At 36.7% G+C, this 16,939-nt stretch overlaps 1 protein-coding gene across 1 annotated transcript in view; it reads right to left on the bottom strand.

Annotated features, from left to right (window-relative positions):
• Positions 1 to 417: 417 nt before the first annotated feature.
• The window catches only part of IL20RB (interleukin 20 receptor subunit beta), a 545,181-nt gene continuing 528,659 nt past the window's right edge, over positions 418 to 16,939 (bottom strand). Inside the window, exon 7 of the mRNA XM_044070107.1 lies at positions 418 to 1,273. Within this exon, the coding sequence (XP_043926042.1) occupies positions 1,178 to 1,273 (96 nt within the window). The 3' untranslated portion in view covers positions 418 to 1,177. The remainder of the gene's footprint in view (positions 1,274 to 16,939) is intronic.

The following is a 16,939-nucleotide window of genomic DNA, read 5'->3' as shown; positions in this document are numbered from 1 at the left end:
CTGGTGATTATATTAATCAAATAATTAATTTCTTCTTCTTCTTTTGTCTTTTTCCCAGTTAGGGGTCGCCGCAGCAGATCACCTGTCTGCTCATGATTGGCAGTGGAGTTTTACAGTGTTGAGTTGCCAGCCTGGCGCCCAACCTTACACAGAAGGCACACACACACACGCACTCACACCTAGGGCCAATTTTAGAGTGTCCAATCCACCTACTGCATGTCTTTGGGATGTGGGAGGAAACCGGAGCACCCGGAGGAATCCCACGTGACCACAGGGAGGACATGCAGACTCCGCACAGAAGGCACCCCAGCCGAGGATCGAACTGGAGAACCTCTTGCTGTGAGGTGACAATGCTAACCACTGCACCACCGTGGCAACCCTACAATCAACTAAGATGTGCAAAAGCCAAAATTATTAGTTCACTTACTTCTTTCTCTATTATCATTGATTTAAGCCACACTGAGTTGAAATCCTTTAAAGTAGTCTCGGTTGGTAATGCAATGCATTTATGCAGTCTAGTGTAATGTATTGCAAAATGCTAAATGCATGTTTTATGAATAGGCTGACAACATCTGCTTCTTTGTGGCAGATCACAAATATAGGTCTTGACTTCATCTTTATGCAGAAAGAATGGTTAACATATCACCATGGTAACAAATTAAAGCATTCCTGCTTAAAGCATTAAGAAAGTGAAACTCTTTTGTTTCAGGTTACTGTTGTTATACATGTTTGCAAATAATACTTGGGGTATGTTACCATGGATCAAATGATGCAGGATGCTTTGCATATATAGATGAACAGTTTTGCTGAATCACAGTTTAATGTCTAGCAACACTGAGAAAGCTGCTATTTGTAGGTATTATGTTTGTAAATTACTTGAACAGAATTAAAGATGAATTCAGTAAGCAACTTTAAAATACTCTTCAGAAAAATAAGATCAGAAATAAATTGTTATTCATAAGAAACAACATACTCAGGTAACAAATGAATAAAGTGATATTTTACTTCATTTTCTATGTTATCAATGTATTGTTGGTAATTCTCTATTATGTAAACTATATTTAGAGAAACTGTACATCATCTTTTTGTTGTATGCTGACTTATTTACTGAAAAATTGTTCTTAAATCATGCAGTATGTTTAAGTGATGATATCTTTCTTCAGCTCGTGTGCAGATTTTAAAATACATTCGGCGTAAGGATATATACAGTTTCACAGACATCGTTCCTTTGACCATTCTGCAGCTGTCGTTCTGTAGGCAAAAAGTCGATTATCTTTTTGGGAAGAAAGAAGAGTGATTACTACTTTAATAAAAAAATCAAATATTCTTAAACTATTAGATATTATGACTTGTAGAAATGTATTTAGATGATCTATGTCTATTTCTTAAATGCAGCTAATGCAATTACCACAATCTTTAATTATATTAGGCCTCTGTAATGCTTTAAAAGTTTTAACACAGAAATGTTTACACTCTAAACTTTCAGCACACACATGCACGCACACACGCACAGACACGTGCTTGTACGCGCGCGCGCGCACACACACACACACACACACACACACACACACACACACACACACACACACACACACACACACACACACACACACATTATTCACTGGGTTAGGCAGATGAAACCTTGTCCTTTGGTAAGAAAAGTAAGTCTATAATTGATCATTCCTAGAAATTAATACAGTGATTACCTCTTTTTGTCATCCCAACTATAACATCGTTGTGGGTTGTTTGCACTAAAGTGACCTATACCACCATGACAAAAATAACATTGTATCTGACGAGTTCTAGAACTTTCATAAGTTTAATGGCTTTCATGAGTCCCCAACATGAAAGACGTATGTGATATGTTTCTTTATGTAGTTTCTATAGGGAAAATCAAATAAATAGATCAGATTTTAAACACCCTACCCAGAAATCCCACTTTTGCAGTAATGTGCATTAACATTAAAACTTTTTCATACTTTGAACATTTTCTTTGAAGTTTTCCTCCTAAGCTTCATGATTGTCTCACTAGTTTTCCTTAATCTTTATGCTATTTTGTTTGTGTGAAAATCCCCACTAAGTCCTGTTTAACTGATTGTTTATAGCAGCTCTTGGGAATATCAACCACACTTGCATATCTGCATGAATATCATAAAACTAATGTGAGATGTCATTGGGGACCCAAGCTAATGTTGAACAAAAGTGGCAGAGATTCTAAGTTATATATAGACCAGGAGTCACATATATATATATATATATATATATATATATATATATATATATATAGGTTCCGTTCAAAGGATCAAAATCAAATTTCTGATAATCAAGGACCAGAGGATCGAAATTCTGCAATATCGAACCCTGTGAATGGAGATTGTCATACAGTGCGGAACGAAAACTTTAATGTTCTGTTCACTGTAGTGCAATCTTAGAATTGGTATGTATAAGTAGCAGGGAGTGTGTGTGTGTGGGGGGGGGGGGTGCAGCCTCTGCAAAAATGTGAAATAAAAAGTTTTCATATTTTAGTTTTTTGGGGGGGTTCAATACTGCAGAATTATATCTATCTATCTATATATATATATATATATATATATATATATATATATATATATATATATATATATATATTCTGCAACAGTTCACCTCAATCCTTCTTGGCTATAGCTGCTGATGCCATTGATTCATGAGAGGGTGACTTATGTGGCTAGGAACATTCATGGCCTGTGTTATTTCCACCTGAGGTCCCACAGCACCAGTTGCAACCACATACATGCAGTCTGCTAACTTCTGCAGGAAATCTGTCCACTGGATATTGAGTATGTAACCACTATATCTGGACACATACCCTATCAGACACTACTTCTTCCTTCATCCACAGAATATCATGTTCCTAACAAAGACCCAGTCTTGTCACTCATTCCCTTTGACATACTTGCCTCCCTCTTCTACAAATGTGACATTTCTGATTGCATTAATTGTGCCCCTCCCTACCTATGCAAATTATAACAACTACGTCTTGCTTTTACTGCTTTGTTAAGCAGGTTGGTAATATCTGAAGCAGACAAGTCAATATACTGCATTACATAATCTGGGTACAGCACAGCAAACTTTAGGTTTTATCTTTGTTGTATCTATTCTGGCCAAAGTTATAGACCAGCTGCCTTCTCTTTCCCAGGGCCACAGTGTATTGTGCCCTCCTGTGCCTAGAATAATTTTCTTCTACTGCTGGTTCCCTTTATGTCTCCTCAGCACTTCCTCCAACACTGCCTGTGGTCAGACTTGTCTTCCAGTGATGATCCTTTCTTTAATTGTTAATGTAATACCAAGCTGTACATCATTGCACAGAGAGCAGATATCTTGTGGCAGGCCTCCACGGCATACTGCAGCATGCCACCAGAGGAATCTAGGCAGTGAAACTGGGCCTTCAACAGTCTGAACACATGCTTCAGTGAAAAGTTTATAATGTTACAAGTTCATGAGATTGTAAGTTCTGTCTTCCGCAGTTCAGGCCCTAAGGCAATTAATGAACGACTCCTTTAATGTCGGTTCAAATGCTAAATTCCCAATGCAATTTTCATGATTTCTGTAAATAAAAAAGATAAAGAAGTAAAACACTGGATATCATAAGGCAGTTTATTCCACACAATTGGGATGGTATGTATTGAAAACCATCCCCTCAATCTGGTTGTGTTGAGTGGGAACAAAGAAATTTGAATTCTAGTTCTTGTGGAGCAAAGTATTTTGAAAGATTTTAAGGTTTTATGGCATCTGCTTTATTTTCTATTATTGATTTCTATAATATATGTATTATAAAATAAGTAATTTAAGATACTGGCATCTTTCCATATATATTAACCTTCAAACAGAGGACAATCTCTTGGTATATTTCCATTTAACATCTGGTCACTTTTTCAGTTGATTTACAGTATATGTGCAGAATTCATTTTTGTATTCTAAGACAGGATGGATATAGGTCTTATATAGACTTAGTATGGGAACATCATCTCTTAATGATATTGTTTTCATCGGTAATCCTGGATGTTTCATGGCTTTAATTCTCTTTGCAATGTTTTATCAAATGAAAATCATGTGTGTGTGTGTGTGTGTCAGGCAAGACTCCTCCAACAGTACTACCTCCAGGATAATGACAGAAAGAAAATGCAATTGAGCAATAATCCACAATCATGCAAGGGTATAACAAGATTTGCCCACAGCTGGTGTGGTTTGATCACAAGGGTGAAATGCCGGTACACCTAACACCTTGCACCATGGGAGGTTGCCCCTTCACTCACATTGTCAGGAAGTATGTAGTGAGGAACATCCAGTCTGTTATAAAATCAGGAACCTAGAGAAGATACTCTGACCCAGAGTGGGACTGACTCTCTATTAAGTGACCACTAATGCCTTTGCAGTGTTACGTGTTTGGACATAGTTTTACATTAGTGACTGAACATGCACCCCTGCAGGATGTGTACAAACAACAACAAGATGTAAAGACCAAATTGTGAATGTGGCCTTTGTCCCTGCATACCTTTCATTTTACTGTCAGACATAGGATTGGCAACAGCCTCAAGAATGCAGGTGCATTGTCCCAGTCCTACAGGTAATCTAATTCTGCACAGAACCAGGGGTTGTCTGCTGGGAGTGGGTTACTGCTGCATAGTTACTATTTGATATGATAGAAATGCTCTTTTGATGTGCTGCATATGGATGGAAGGATACATACCACATATTATGTTAAAAGGTGAAGGTGGTATCTGTAAACAACATATTACAGTAGTAAAACCTGGCAAAATCATGCAATAGTATAATTTAATGTTATTCACAGGGAGAAAAATTGTTAAAGAAGGGATAGAAGCCCATAATGTTAGGGACATTTGTCATTCACAATGAAGGATTTTAAGAACAAGAGTGGAGTCTTTTGATAGTCCCTCATCAGAAGTTGTGGATTCACCAGGGGAGTCATTGGAAGAGCTGTGAATGCATTCAAGAAGGACTAAGAACTTAACTGTGCCTATATCTGAGGATTGCAAGGATGTTTGACCAGGAATGCACTTTTAAGTCTGTGAAAAGGTTCACTGGTCAGCACTTGGCAATTAGTATGAATACCATTACATGCCTAGCCAATAATCCAAATTCAAATGTTCCTTCCAGTCTCAAAGACAGCAAATGCAAACCAGACCTGGGAGAATATGAGTCAGCTCGTTCAATCAACTAAATTTATCTTGAAGCTGGCGAGTGTGATACTTTGCATGATATATAGTGGAAATTTGCTCCAAAGATAGGGATATACTGGGCTATGAAGTCATTACACCAAAATGTCTTATTTATCTGTTAATGAAGGTTTTATTCCTTTAATGGTATATTTCAGGAAACATTAATTCTGTGAAGAAATAGAAAGTTAAAGAGGGCTAGATCCTTCATGACTTAAAATGCTAGACATAGATCCCACAAAATAATCTATAAAAAATGAGTGCAGAGAGAGGGCTGCCAGTCTTTCCTGATAGCTAAGATTTTTTGTACATTAATCTTTTCAGTAAGGAACCTTTGAGATATTTTAAACTGAATAATATGTTTGGGCAAATATATACCAAAAGGGGTGTTATATTCAATAATTGGTCTAATAAGATGTGAATAAAGGGGAACTAAGTCTTTTGGGGATTAAATGAAATGCTTTTGGAAATTAGATGAGTCAGACAGAAGGTTTTCCAAACTACTGTACAATCTTAATACTCAAAAGATATGCTTATCAGTGAGAGAGCCTGGAAACTTTTCAACAGTGTCTGATTAGATATGGGGATCACCTGTATGGCATGGAAATTTTTTTCTTTACCAAAATTAAATAGACTGCATTTTCCACATTTAATTTAAGGCCCGTGTTCTTGCACCAACTGTTAACATGGTTTAACCTATGACGGAGCTATCGTAAGGCAGTGGACGAACAAATAAAAATTACAAGTTTACAAAAATATGTAAACATAGATAATCACTGGCCAACAGTGTTGGTCTGAATGTCTGAAAAATAGATTTCCTAAGGAAAGGGCCCAATACTGAGCCCCGTGGTATACCACTGGTAAATCTATCTATCTTTCTATCCATCTATCTTTCTATCTATCTATCTATCTATCTATCTATCTATCTATCTATATTTGTCTATATATATATATATGGTTTACCTTTAAAATGTCACAACATACTTGTGCAATTGTTTACTTACCAAACTTGAAATGTCGGAAACAGCAACATCAAATGCTTAGAACTGTGAGCCTGATACTTAAGGAAAGTGTAAAACGTCAAGGAAAAACATGTTCAACTTTGAAACAAAAAAGGCAGTGGACTGTAAAATCACCCAGACTGTTTATTTGTTAGCGTTTTCGTTCATCCACACAGTAAAATGAATTTCTTCAGACAACAAGTACCCAAGTTAACAGGCTTCTTATAGGCTGTTAAAAATTCAAACACTTAATTAAAACATTTCTAATTACATTCTTAAAGGCACAGTAAATAAATACAACACCATACATATCTTATATAGAAATAAAAAATTTAAATGTTAAAACTTGCTTCTTATTGCTTCTTGGTGTCGATAAAGTGCAAATAATATGTCACATATTATAAAATGTAGAATGTATATATTAATTGTCAGTTCAAAATATTTTTACCTTTCTAAAGATTTTAACTTTAAAATGCACTTAATGGAATAATATTCATTGATTTCTGGTGGAATGTAGGCATTAGTTTTCATTTGCCAAATTAATTCACATTCCTCTAACCTAAGTTCCCAAGGACCTCCCCTAATAGTTCTTCTTATTTGATCTATGACTGCGAACTGAAACTTATATAAAGTATTTGCCATTATGTGCTTGGCTAATGCATTGGTACTAGTTTTTTTGCTTATATGATACTGATGTTCCTAGATCCTTTGTTTGAACATCCATTCTGTTTTTCCTTTATAGAATCCTTGACAGTGCTGACATGAAGCCAGATATACCACACCTATTGTTTCACAGATAAATTTTCCTTTTATGGGGTAGGTCTTATTACGTATGTGAAAACTACTTCCTACCTTAATAAACTGGCATTGATGGCACATACCACATTTTTTTGGGTCTATATCATTTGAATGAAAGTTCAAAATGTCAATCAATGTAAACAGTGAAAATGCCGATAATCTAATCCTTTATTGTGGGGGGCTGAGCCCCCCCCCCACACCCCCCACTAATTATATATACCAACTCTGAGATCGCACTACATTGAGGAAAGGGCAAATATCCCGATCTTCACTGTACCGCAATCTCATAAAACAGATATCAATTATCAGCATTTTCGCTGTTTACAGCAAACGACATTTTGAACTTTCGTTCAAATGATATAGACCCCATTGTTTCATACCCCAATTTACCTAGGGTCTTAGAGAATTACTCTCTAGAAGACTGTTAAGGTTGAGGCCCCTTCTATAGAGTATATGGGGGTATTTCTCCTAACTTTTTACGTATATCAATATCCTTTGCTATAAGTGCCCAGTTTTTGATAATGATATTTTTAAAGTCACTTGCATCCATAGAAAAAGTGGTAAGGAAACTAAGTTTAGGGTCATAGTTTATGACTGAATTACTGAGAGGGCTATTTTGAATAGTTGAACTCAGTTCGGCATCTATATAAATTACCCTTCCAAAGGATAGATTTGAAATGCCCACTATTCCTCTTTCTACAAACTTCATTACTTAATTGTTCATATAGCTGCACACTGGATAGTCTCTTTTAATGAAGATATGTTTAAGATTCTTGCATTCTGAGAAAAAATCTATTTCAGATGATACCATTCTAGCAGCTCTGACCAACTGTCCCTTTATTACTGCTCTCTTCTGATGGTATGGGTGGCTGCTACTGAAATGTAAGAAGGCATTAGAGTAGGTGGGCTTTCTATAAATTGTTGTCCTATACCTCCTATTAAGTCTATTTTTAGATAGCTGAACATCCAAAAAATCCATGGAGTCCATCTCAAATTGATGAGTGAATTGTAAAAAATTGGTTAATCCTGTAATGTCATTAAGGAAAACCTCCACTGTGTCTTGTGCCCCCTTTCAAATAGAGAACATATCATCTTGGTAACAAGTGTACCAAATGGCATTTTCCTTGAAAGTGGTGTTATGAAAAAGAAACTCCCTTTCCCAATATGCTATGACACAATTCGCAAAGCTTCCCCCACAGGGGAAGCCCATGACAACCCCTGTTTTCTGTGGGAAGAATTGGTTATTAAATACCATATAGTTGTTTGTTAACACAAGCTCAAGAAGAAAAAGACTATATATTTTTTAGCAGTAGATATAAAAGATCTATACATATTTAACCTAGGGTTAAAATGGGTAAATGAATTCTTGGTACTTAAAGGCATCAAACATAGAGAAATAAACTTAATAGTAACCCTTCTTGAGCTTGTGTTAACAAACAACTATGTGGTATTTAATAATCTAAACTTACAGAATGGTGATATAACGGGGTCACCATTACTTTGAATCTTAAATGTTAATTGTAGTACAAACAAAGCACAAAGATTTTCAAGGCATACAGAAAGAAAGTCCCTGTAGTATTAAATATAAGAGTGAAATCCCCTCTATACTGAGGGCAACCACGAAAGACCTTTAGAGTAAGGAACTCAACAAAGGCTTTAAATTCTTAATAAAATTAAAACAACAATGGAAGACTCGACCTTATCACAGACAAAATGTGCTAGCATTCAATTTCTACAGCTAAAAAAACATTAGTCCATAGACAAAATGTAACAATAAATAAAAAAATGCACTACATTGATCATTACAAAGATAATGCAACAACATTTTGTCACAAATTTCAGATTTACTTTTTGACAATAATTTATTTATTGACATTTGATTACCAAAAAAGTCTGACCGGGTAGGAGCCCATTTTCAGTGTAGACCAGGGAAGAAAACCTCCAGAAAAACATTAAATACCAAATAAAACTTGCAGTCACTGAAATTTCAAATCAATCAAGTAAAATACACTATCCTGATTTAAGTAAACCAAAAAGGATGCAGTGATCCAATTAAAATTCTACAAGAATTTCATAGCTATTTCAGGAAAATGCATAAATAAACCTTTAATACATAATCAGGAACACAATGAACATTTGCCTCCTTTGAAATTATGACATAAATGCAGTAATGCAGACTTTACATACTAAAGAAGTAGAAATCTCAATATTATTACAGCTAACAAGTGCAACGAAGCTGAACAATCAGCTGCTAACCAAACAAAACTTAATTAGCAGACTTTTGTCTGCAGCATTGTGTTGCCATATTTCCATATACTAAATGAACTAAAAATATCCAGGCTAAGGAGAACATGCTGTAGAGAGAAAAGTTAGCAGCAAATCAGTCTAATAGCACGTGCAGATGGTGCCTCCACCTTTCACATGTCTGAGGTCCAATTCTCTTCAATCCTCATGTAAAATCTTGTAAAATCTCACCAAATAGTAGTGCTGTTGCAAACATTTGCAAACATCATATGCATGTTACATTCCTGTCTCAAAATACTGATCCACAAACTTGTGAAAAAGAAATGGGACGGAATCTAGTATGCAGTGTATATGTTGATAGCTTGTTAAATGAATATAGTCTCAGACCAGCTATCTTAACAACAACTGATGCACATTATTGATTGTACACATAACAAAATGAAGTCTGCTGTACTCTGTGTGACTATACTCACATTTACGTATTTAAAACTGTTAGAACCTAAGCCTCCACTGAAACAGGCTTAACCCCATGTGAACTATTTTGGTTAATAAAACAAATGAACAAATAATAAATAGATAAATGACTACTCAGGCAGAGAAGCAACACTATCTCACAATAATCTAGAATGCAGAATATTTAGGTCGATTTAACAAACTCCATAGCACTTGTCCACCTAGAACTAATCTATGAAGACCATAAAATGGTCTATTCTTGAGTGTCAGATTAAAGATAGTGTAAAACAAATTTGGTATATCCTGCCACACACACACACACACACACACACACACACACACACACACACACACACACACACACACACACTAGTCTCAAGCTATTTCTGTCTATCTGTATGCTCTACTATTGAAAGGTTCTTATGATTTATTTAATTATTTAGTTTACATTTGTTGACCGGGAAAGTCTGACTGGACAAAAAAGTCAAAGGCCCAAGGAGAAAAGCTCTACACAAATACATAGTACAATTACAATTGAATGTAAATCTAAAAAAACACAGATCAAAATAATTATAATAAAACAGGTAATTTGTGTCTGCTTACAGATTAGCAGGTAAACATAGAAGTTTATATACAACAGAGACAAAAAATATTTATATAACAGTTCTGCATGTAGTGAGATGCATTAGAGTTGCTTAAGCTTCTACAGTACATTAATCACATAATCTGATTAAACACAGATTGCAAGAACATTTGAAGTGAGAGAAAAAGATAAGGGGAAAAGAGGTTACAGGATTTGTAAAGAGTGGTTTGAAGTGTAGTTAGAGGTGCTATAAAAGTAAGAGATGCTATCTAAGATTATTACATGAGCAGATCCATGTGGATGTTAGAGGAGTTTTTAATATCTTTTGAATTTAGTTGTGCTGGAGGTGGATTTAATGTCCAGAGGTAGGGAGTTTCAGATCTTGGCTACGCTACTAGAGTATAGGGAGTTACCAGCGGAATTTCTACTTTTGCTAATGTTTAACAGGGCTTTCTTACTGGAGCATATAGCCCAGTTATTGAAATAGTGTGTAAGTAGGCTTTGGGAGTGGGGGCTTTTTCAGATTGTTTGAGTATTTGCTGGGCCATGGAAGTTGGTTATGAGTCAGAAGGTTGGGAAATTCTATCCAAGAGACTTTTTTAAGAGAATGGCAGTGATGGGATCTGTAGTTGGGATCTGTAATGAATTTTGCTATTTTTATTATAGCAGCTATCTAGTTTATTTATGTCAGCTTTTCTGAGGTTAGTAAGAATGGAAGATTCATATAGGAGTGTTGAGAGTAGGTGTGTTCTGGCAATGCAGACCTTTGTTTTACTTGTAAGGAAAAGTTTACTCCTATACAGACTTCCAATTTTTGTGCACTTTTTTAATTGTTTTAGATATGTGGATGTCAAAGTTTATGTTTTGATCTATAATAAGTCCCAGAGTTTGGTGTGAGAACCTGGATCAATGATGGTATTGTTTGATGAGGTACTTTTGAGTAGAGGAGGGGGGTCTAGGGACCTTATTGCGTGAAACTGGATGAGTTTAGTTTTGTTTGGACTGAGTATTAGTTGTGCATTAGTTAGCTGTTATGTCTGCTTTGGAGAAGGACTCATGTTATTTGTTGGAGTTCATGAAGTGTTGGGACAACACAAATTAAAGCTGAATCATTTGTGTAATGTATTAGTGTGCTTGTTAGATGGCAGTATGTAGGTTGGTAGTAAATAGTGTGAAGAGAACTGGGCCATGAATGGATCTGATAACAGAGAAGAGAGGGTATTTCCCCACTTTACCACTTGTTGTCTTCCACTCAGATAGTTCTGGAACCAGGCAAGTACGAAATGACTAGTCCTTAACTCTGATAGTGTATTTAAGAGTTTGGAATGACAGACCATGTCAAATGCTTTAGAGAGGGCCAAAAAGATAGATGAGACTAGATTTCTCTCAGTTCTAAGATGGCTGATATAGTTAGTGAAAGTTAATAGGGCAGTGGTTGTACTATGGTTGTGGCAGAATTCATGTTAGTTAGTGAAAGTTAGTAGGGCAGTGGCTGTACTATGGTTGGGGCAGAATTCATGTTAGTTAGTGAAAGTTAATAGGGCACTGGTTGTACTATGGTTGGGGCAGAATTCATGTTAGTTAGTGAAAGTTAATAGGGCATTGGTTGTACTATGGTTGGGGCAGAATTCATGCTGAGTGTTGGGTAGGAGATTAATAGTTAGTAGATAATGTAGGAATTGGGTATGAATACATTTTTCCAGAATTTGTTATAGAAGAGAAAGGATAGCAACTGGCCTGTAGTTGGAAAGCTCAATAGAGTTGCTGCCTTTAAGCAGTAGGATGATGTCTACTACTTTCCAGATTGTTGGGATTTGTTGGTCTGAAATGGGGTGGTTTATGAGGATGGAGACTGGATATGAAATGGCCTCTGCTGCAAGTTCAATATAGTCTGCGGGTAGGTTATCAACAGCTAGTGTATTTGGATTGAGTTTTTTTGAGGTATTTTTTATGATGGCAGCAGAGACAGGCTGAATAAGGAAGTTGTAATTTTGTGCTGGTGAGAGAGTGAGGGATTGAGGGGTAGTTAGCATTTGTTAGGATGAGTACAGATCTGGTGAAAAATGTGTCAAACTGTGTGGGTATGTTGCCTGTAGTGTTGGCAGTGGTTGGGGGAAAGAGTACTGATTTGACCTGGCTGTAAGATTTTCTTAATTGCTGGCCAGAACTTTTGTGGATTAAATTGGTGTTTAAATTGGATCTTAGTATAGTGTTCTTTTTTGTCTTGTTTGCTATGTTTATTGGCAGAATTTCTTAGTTCTAGATAGTTCTATCAAATTGCTACTGTTTTGTTATTAAGCCAATTATCCCAGGCTTTGTCTCTTGTTTCTAGTAGAGCTCTTGTCTCTTTTGTTAGCCATGAGGTGTAGCTGGGTTTTATCCTAATTGTTCTAGAGGGAGCAAGTTTATTTAAAATGTTAAGGAAGTTGGAGTTGAAGTATTCCGGTGCTTTGTCTAATGGGAGATGTGTGAGAGGTGCCCAACTGCAGTCTCTGAGTAAGGATATGGATTACTGGAGATTGAAGTCTTTTTGGCTTCTTATTTGGTGGTAGGTGGGGGTCTTTGAGAGGTTTACATGTTGCTGAAGTAGAAAGGTAGGAAGGTGGCCACTAAGGCTGTCTGTAAGACATCCGGAGATTAGTAAAGGGTTGGGTTGGTTTGTAAGGATCCAGTCTAGGATGGACTCTTTTTTAAATGTTTTGTCTATTCTGGTGGATTTTTGGATTAATTGGGAGAAGACATAGAGACTGATGTGCTTTGTGGGGGTGTCTGAGTTACAGGTGTGCCAAACGATGTTAAAGTCTCCTATTATAATTGTTTCCTGAGGGAGGGAATTGGATGTCCATTGCAGGATGTGTTCCAGAGCAAGAATATTATTTCCTGGTGGGATATAGCCACCTTCTATGTCTATGTGTTTTTTTGGAGTTAAGCTGTTGCTTTGTTAGAAGTATTTCTGCATTTTTAAAATCTGGGGTAACTATGTCTATCATTTCAAGGGTGAGGTTGTTTTTAAATAGTATGGCTACACTACCTCCTCTTTTTGCCTTTTCTATCTAGTCTATGTATATTATAGCCAGGGGATAATATTTGATTGCTACTGAATTCTGTTTTGAGACATGTTTCTGTTATCAAGACTATGTCAAGTGTGTAGACTGAGAGGGTAGCACGCAGTTCATGCACCTTGTTAAGAATGCTTCTAAGGTTTATGTTTAATATTAGTACATCAGTGCTTTTTTGGAGAGGTTTAGTGAAATTGGCTGTTTGGTGATGGGTAAAACGTTGAGTTGGTTTGGTTGTGCTGGGGGGGGCGCAGAGTTGGGATATACATATCTAATATTAAGTAGTTGTGATGTTAATTGAAGTATCATTTTCAAGCATTTTTGTATTGCCTTATCATATTTTAAGGAGGTATATGAGTGTGATTGATGGGGTGAATGATAAATGTGAATAAAGTGGTGTTTTCAGTGTTAAAGATGTTTGGGGCCTTTGTTATAGAGATAGCTTTTTATGAGATGGGTAGGGAGTTATATGTGTTTGGTGATGTCATGCGGGGTTGAGTTCATTATGACAGGATGTGAGTTGTGTGGCTATTGTGAGGAGTAGGAGAGTAGATATATGCAATAGTATCATGTTTTGTTTAGTAGTTTGGAGGATTTAGTATGTGATTATATTTAACTTTGGTTAAAATATTGAGTAGGTTAAGGTGTTGTGTGTTTATTTGTATGTGTGGGTATAGAGGGGTTTATTGAGTGCAGTGATGGGCTTTGGGCTGTTATGGAGTTTATCAAGTTGTAGAGGAAGGTAGGGAGTGTTAAATGTTTTGACTGGTTCGTGGAGGTGGTAGGGAGTGGCTTGTTAGGAGTAAACATAGGAGTATTGGGGGAGTGTGGTAACTGTATGCAAGGTAGAGGAGCAGACTGAGCCCGAGCAGAGCTAATATCATTAGCCTGAGTTTCCTTTTTATAACTCTAGACTGGTATATCCGCTTTCATGAAACCATTAACCACTTTTCTGAGGTTACGCAAAAGATAAAGGTTATACTAAGGAAAGATGCCACGCAGTAACACTCAGGAAAAAAAGTATCAAGAAAGATCATGACAAAGGTTCCAGTGTTATTTCTTATTGCTTAAGCTAGCAATACACTGTAACTATGGGATTTTAATAACTTCAGCAGACACTACATAGGCTAGATCTTTTATTCCGTGACCATACTGCATTTCTTTCATAACACAATCTCTTGTCCATCATCTCAAGCAAGTATTGTAGCAAAATGGTACTATGTTATGTTATATAACCCTCTATACTATGCATAAACCCATTCAGTGAATTTCTGCATCTCCTTCTGTGCGGACTGTTTGTGCTGTTTGGGGGTCTCAAAAGCATCCACACAGGAATTACTACTCACAGTGAAACTTAAGCATTATGGAAGAAATATGCCTTTACTTCATAAAGTGTCTCAACAGTTATTGCAAAGATGTTCAATAAATGCTATTTATTTAACTATTAACACACTTACTCCCAGAACTGCAGCACAAGGCACAAGTTGTGACTCCCTACTGTTTTCGCTAATATGTCAACTCACTAGTTTTATACATGTAGGTATATATATTTTATCTTACAAATAATGTTTTGTTTTGAAAGGCATTATATACTGACTGAATCTTAGGTGTTAGAACTCTGTAGAGCTACTTTCTTTTGAAAAAAGTACTTTGCATTGCATCTTGGTGGACTTAGAGAAAGCATATGACAGGGTGCCTAGAGAGGAGTTGTGGTATTGTATGAGGAAGTCGGGAGTGGCAGAGAAGTATGTAAGAGTTGTACAGGATATGTACAAGGGTAGTGTGACATTGGTGAGGACTGCGGTGGGAGTGACAGATACATTTAAGGTGGAGGTGGGATTACATCAAGGATCAGCTCTGAGCCCTTTCTTATTTGCAGTGGTGATGGACAGGTTGACAGATGAGATTAGACAGGAGGCCCCATGGACTATGATGTTTGCAGATGACATTGTGATATGTAGTGAGAGTTGGGACCAGGTTGAGGAGACCCTGGAGAGGTGGAGATATGCTTTAGAGAGGAGAGGAATGAAGGTCAGCAGGGCTAAAATAGAATATATGTATGTAAATGAGAAGGAGGGTAGAGGAATGGTGAGGATGCAGGGAGTAGAGGTGGTAAAGGTGGATGAGTTTAAATACTTGGGATCAACAGTTCAGAGTAATGGTGAGTGTGGAAGAGAGGTGAAGAAGAGAGTACAGGCAGGATGGAGTGGGTGGAGAAGAGTGTCAGGAGTGATTTGTGACAGACGGGTACCAGTAAGAGTGAAAGAGAAGGTCTACAAGAGGGTAGTGAGACCAGCTATGTTATATGGGTTGGAGACGGTAGCATTGACGAAAAGGCAGGAGTCAGAGCTGGATGTGGCAGAGTTAAAGATGTTAAGATTTGCACTGGGTGTGACAAGGATGGACAGGATTAGGAATCAGTATATTAGAGGGTCAGCTCAGCTTGGACAGTTTGGAGAAAAATCAAGAGAGGCGAGATTGCATTGGTTTGGACATGTGCTGAGGAGGGATGCTGGGTATATTGGGAAAAGGATGCTAAGGATGGAGCTGCCAGGTAAGAGGAAAAGAGGAAGGCCTAAGATAAGGTTTATGGATGTGGTGAGAGAGAACATGAAAGCAATTGGTGTGAAAGAGCATGATGCAGAGGACAGGAAGAAATGGAAACAGATGATCCACTGTGGTGACCCCTAACGGGAACAGCCGAAAGAAGATGATGATGACTTGATGTCCTAAAATAAACTAATGCTTGTGGGAAAATACAAATGGCAACTGATGATTATCCAAGTTTATTTTCAGGAGTTGCTGACAAACACTAAATGGCTGAAATTAAGAAAATTAACAAAATGAAAATTAAGTTGGGATAAGTGAAAATGGATTTATAATATGTAATATGTCTGTCAGTCTATCTATCCATCTATCTCTCAGTCTATATCTACGTAGATGTAGCTACATGTTTGTGTGTATGTGTGCATTTTTATGTGTGTAAGTGGACAATTACTGGTTGGTTGATAGCAAAATGATATTTTTTGACTGCTCAGTGCATCAACAAGTACCAGTGTAATACAATGCAATCACATATCATTGGTGATTAGGCAGTGTCTCCTTTTTCCAATGTTGATGTCAGAGTTAATATATAAAGGCATACAGAGATGGTGGAGCAGTGGTGCTTTCTCTTCTATGCAAAAAAAAGTCTGTTTTCACTGTTATTGTATGGATTTTGTGGTATGGGATTCAGTGTAAGAGAGAGAGAGAGAGAGAGAGAGAGAAAGAATGTAACCTTGTAAAGAGGAAATGTAGTTTTCCGATCTTAAGGGCAGCACATACTTTTCTTAAGGAAAAACACAAAAAAATGGAAAACTAGTTATACAGAATGACTATTCTTGATATATGCATATGACTTATTAAAGTAGAGCATTGTCAAATATTTTTATGTATGATCTACTTTGCATTCTTATAAAAATTAAGAAGACAGGATTCAAGTTGATATTGTTTGTTTAAACCATGGTTTATTAAGTTAAAACAAGAAACAAGTGTTTTTGTTCTTGTCAAGATTCATTAGATCTAAGTTATGCATAGTAGTAATGAGGA

Source organism: Protopterus annectens, chromosome 4.part1 (genome assembly GCF_019279795.1).
Source record: "Protopterus annectens isolate FY-2018-M chromosome 4.part1, PAN1.0, whole genome shotgun sequence".
Lineage (NCBI taxonomy): Eukaryota > Metazoa > Chordata > Ceratodontiformes > Protopteridae > Protopterus > Protopterus annectens.
This window is presented reverse-complemented; position numbering and strand designations above follow the sequence as displayed.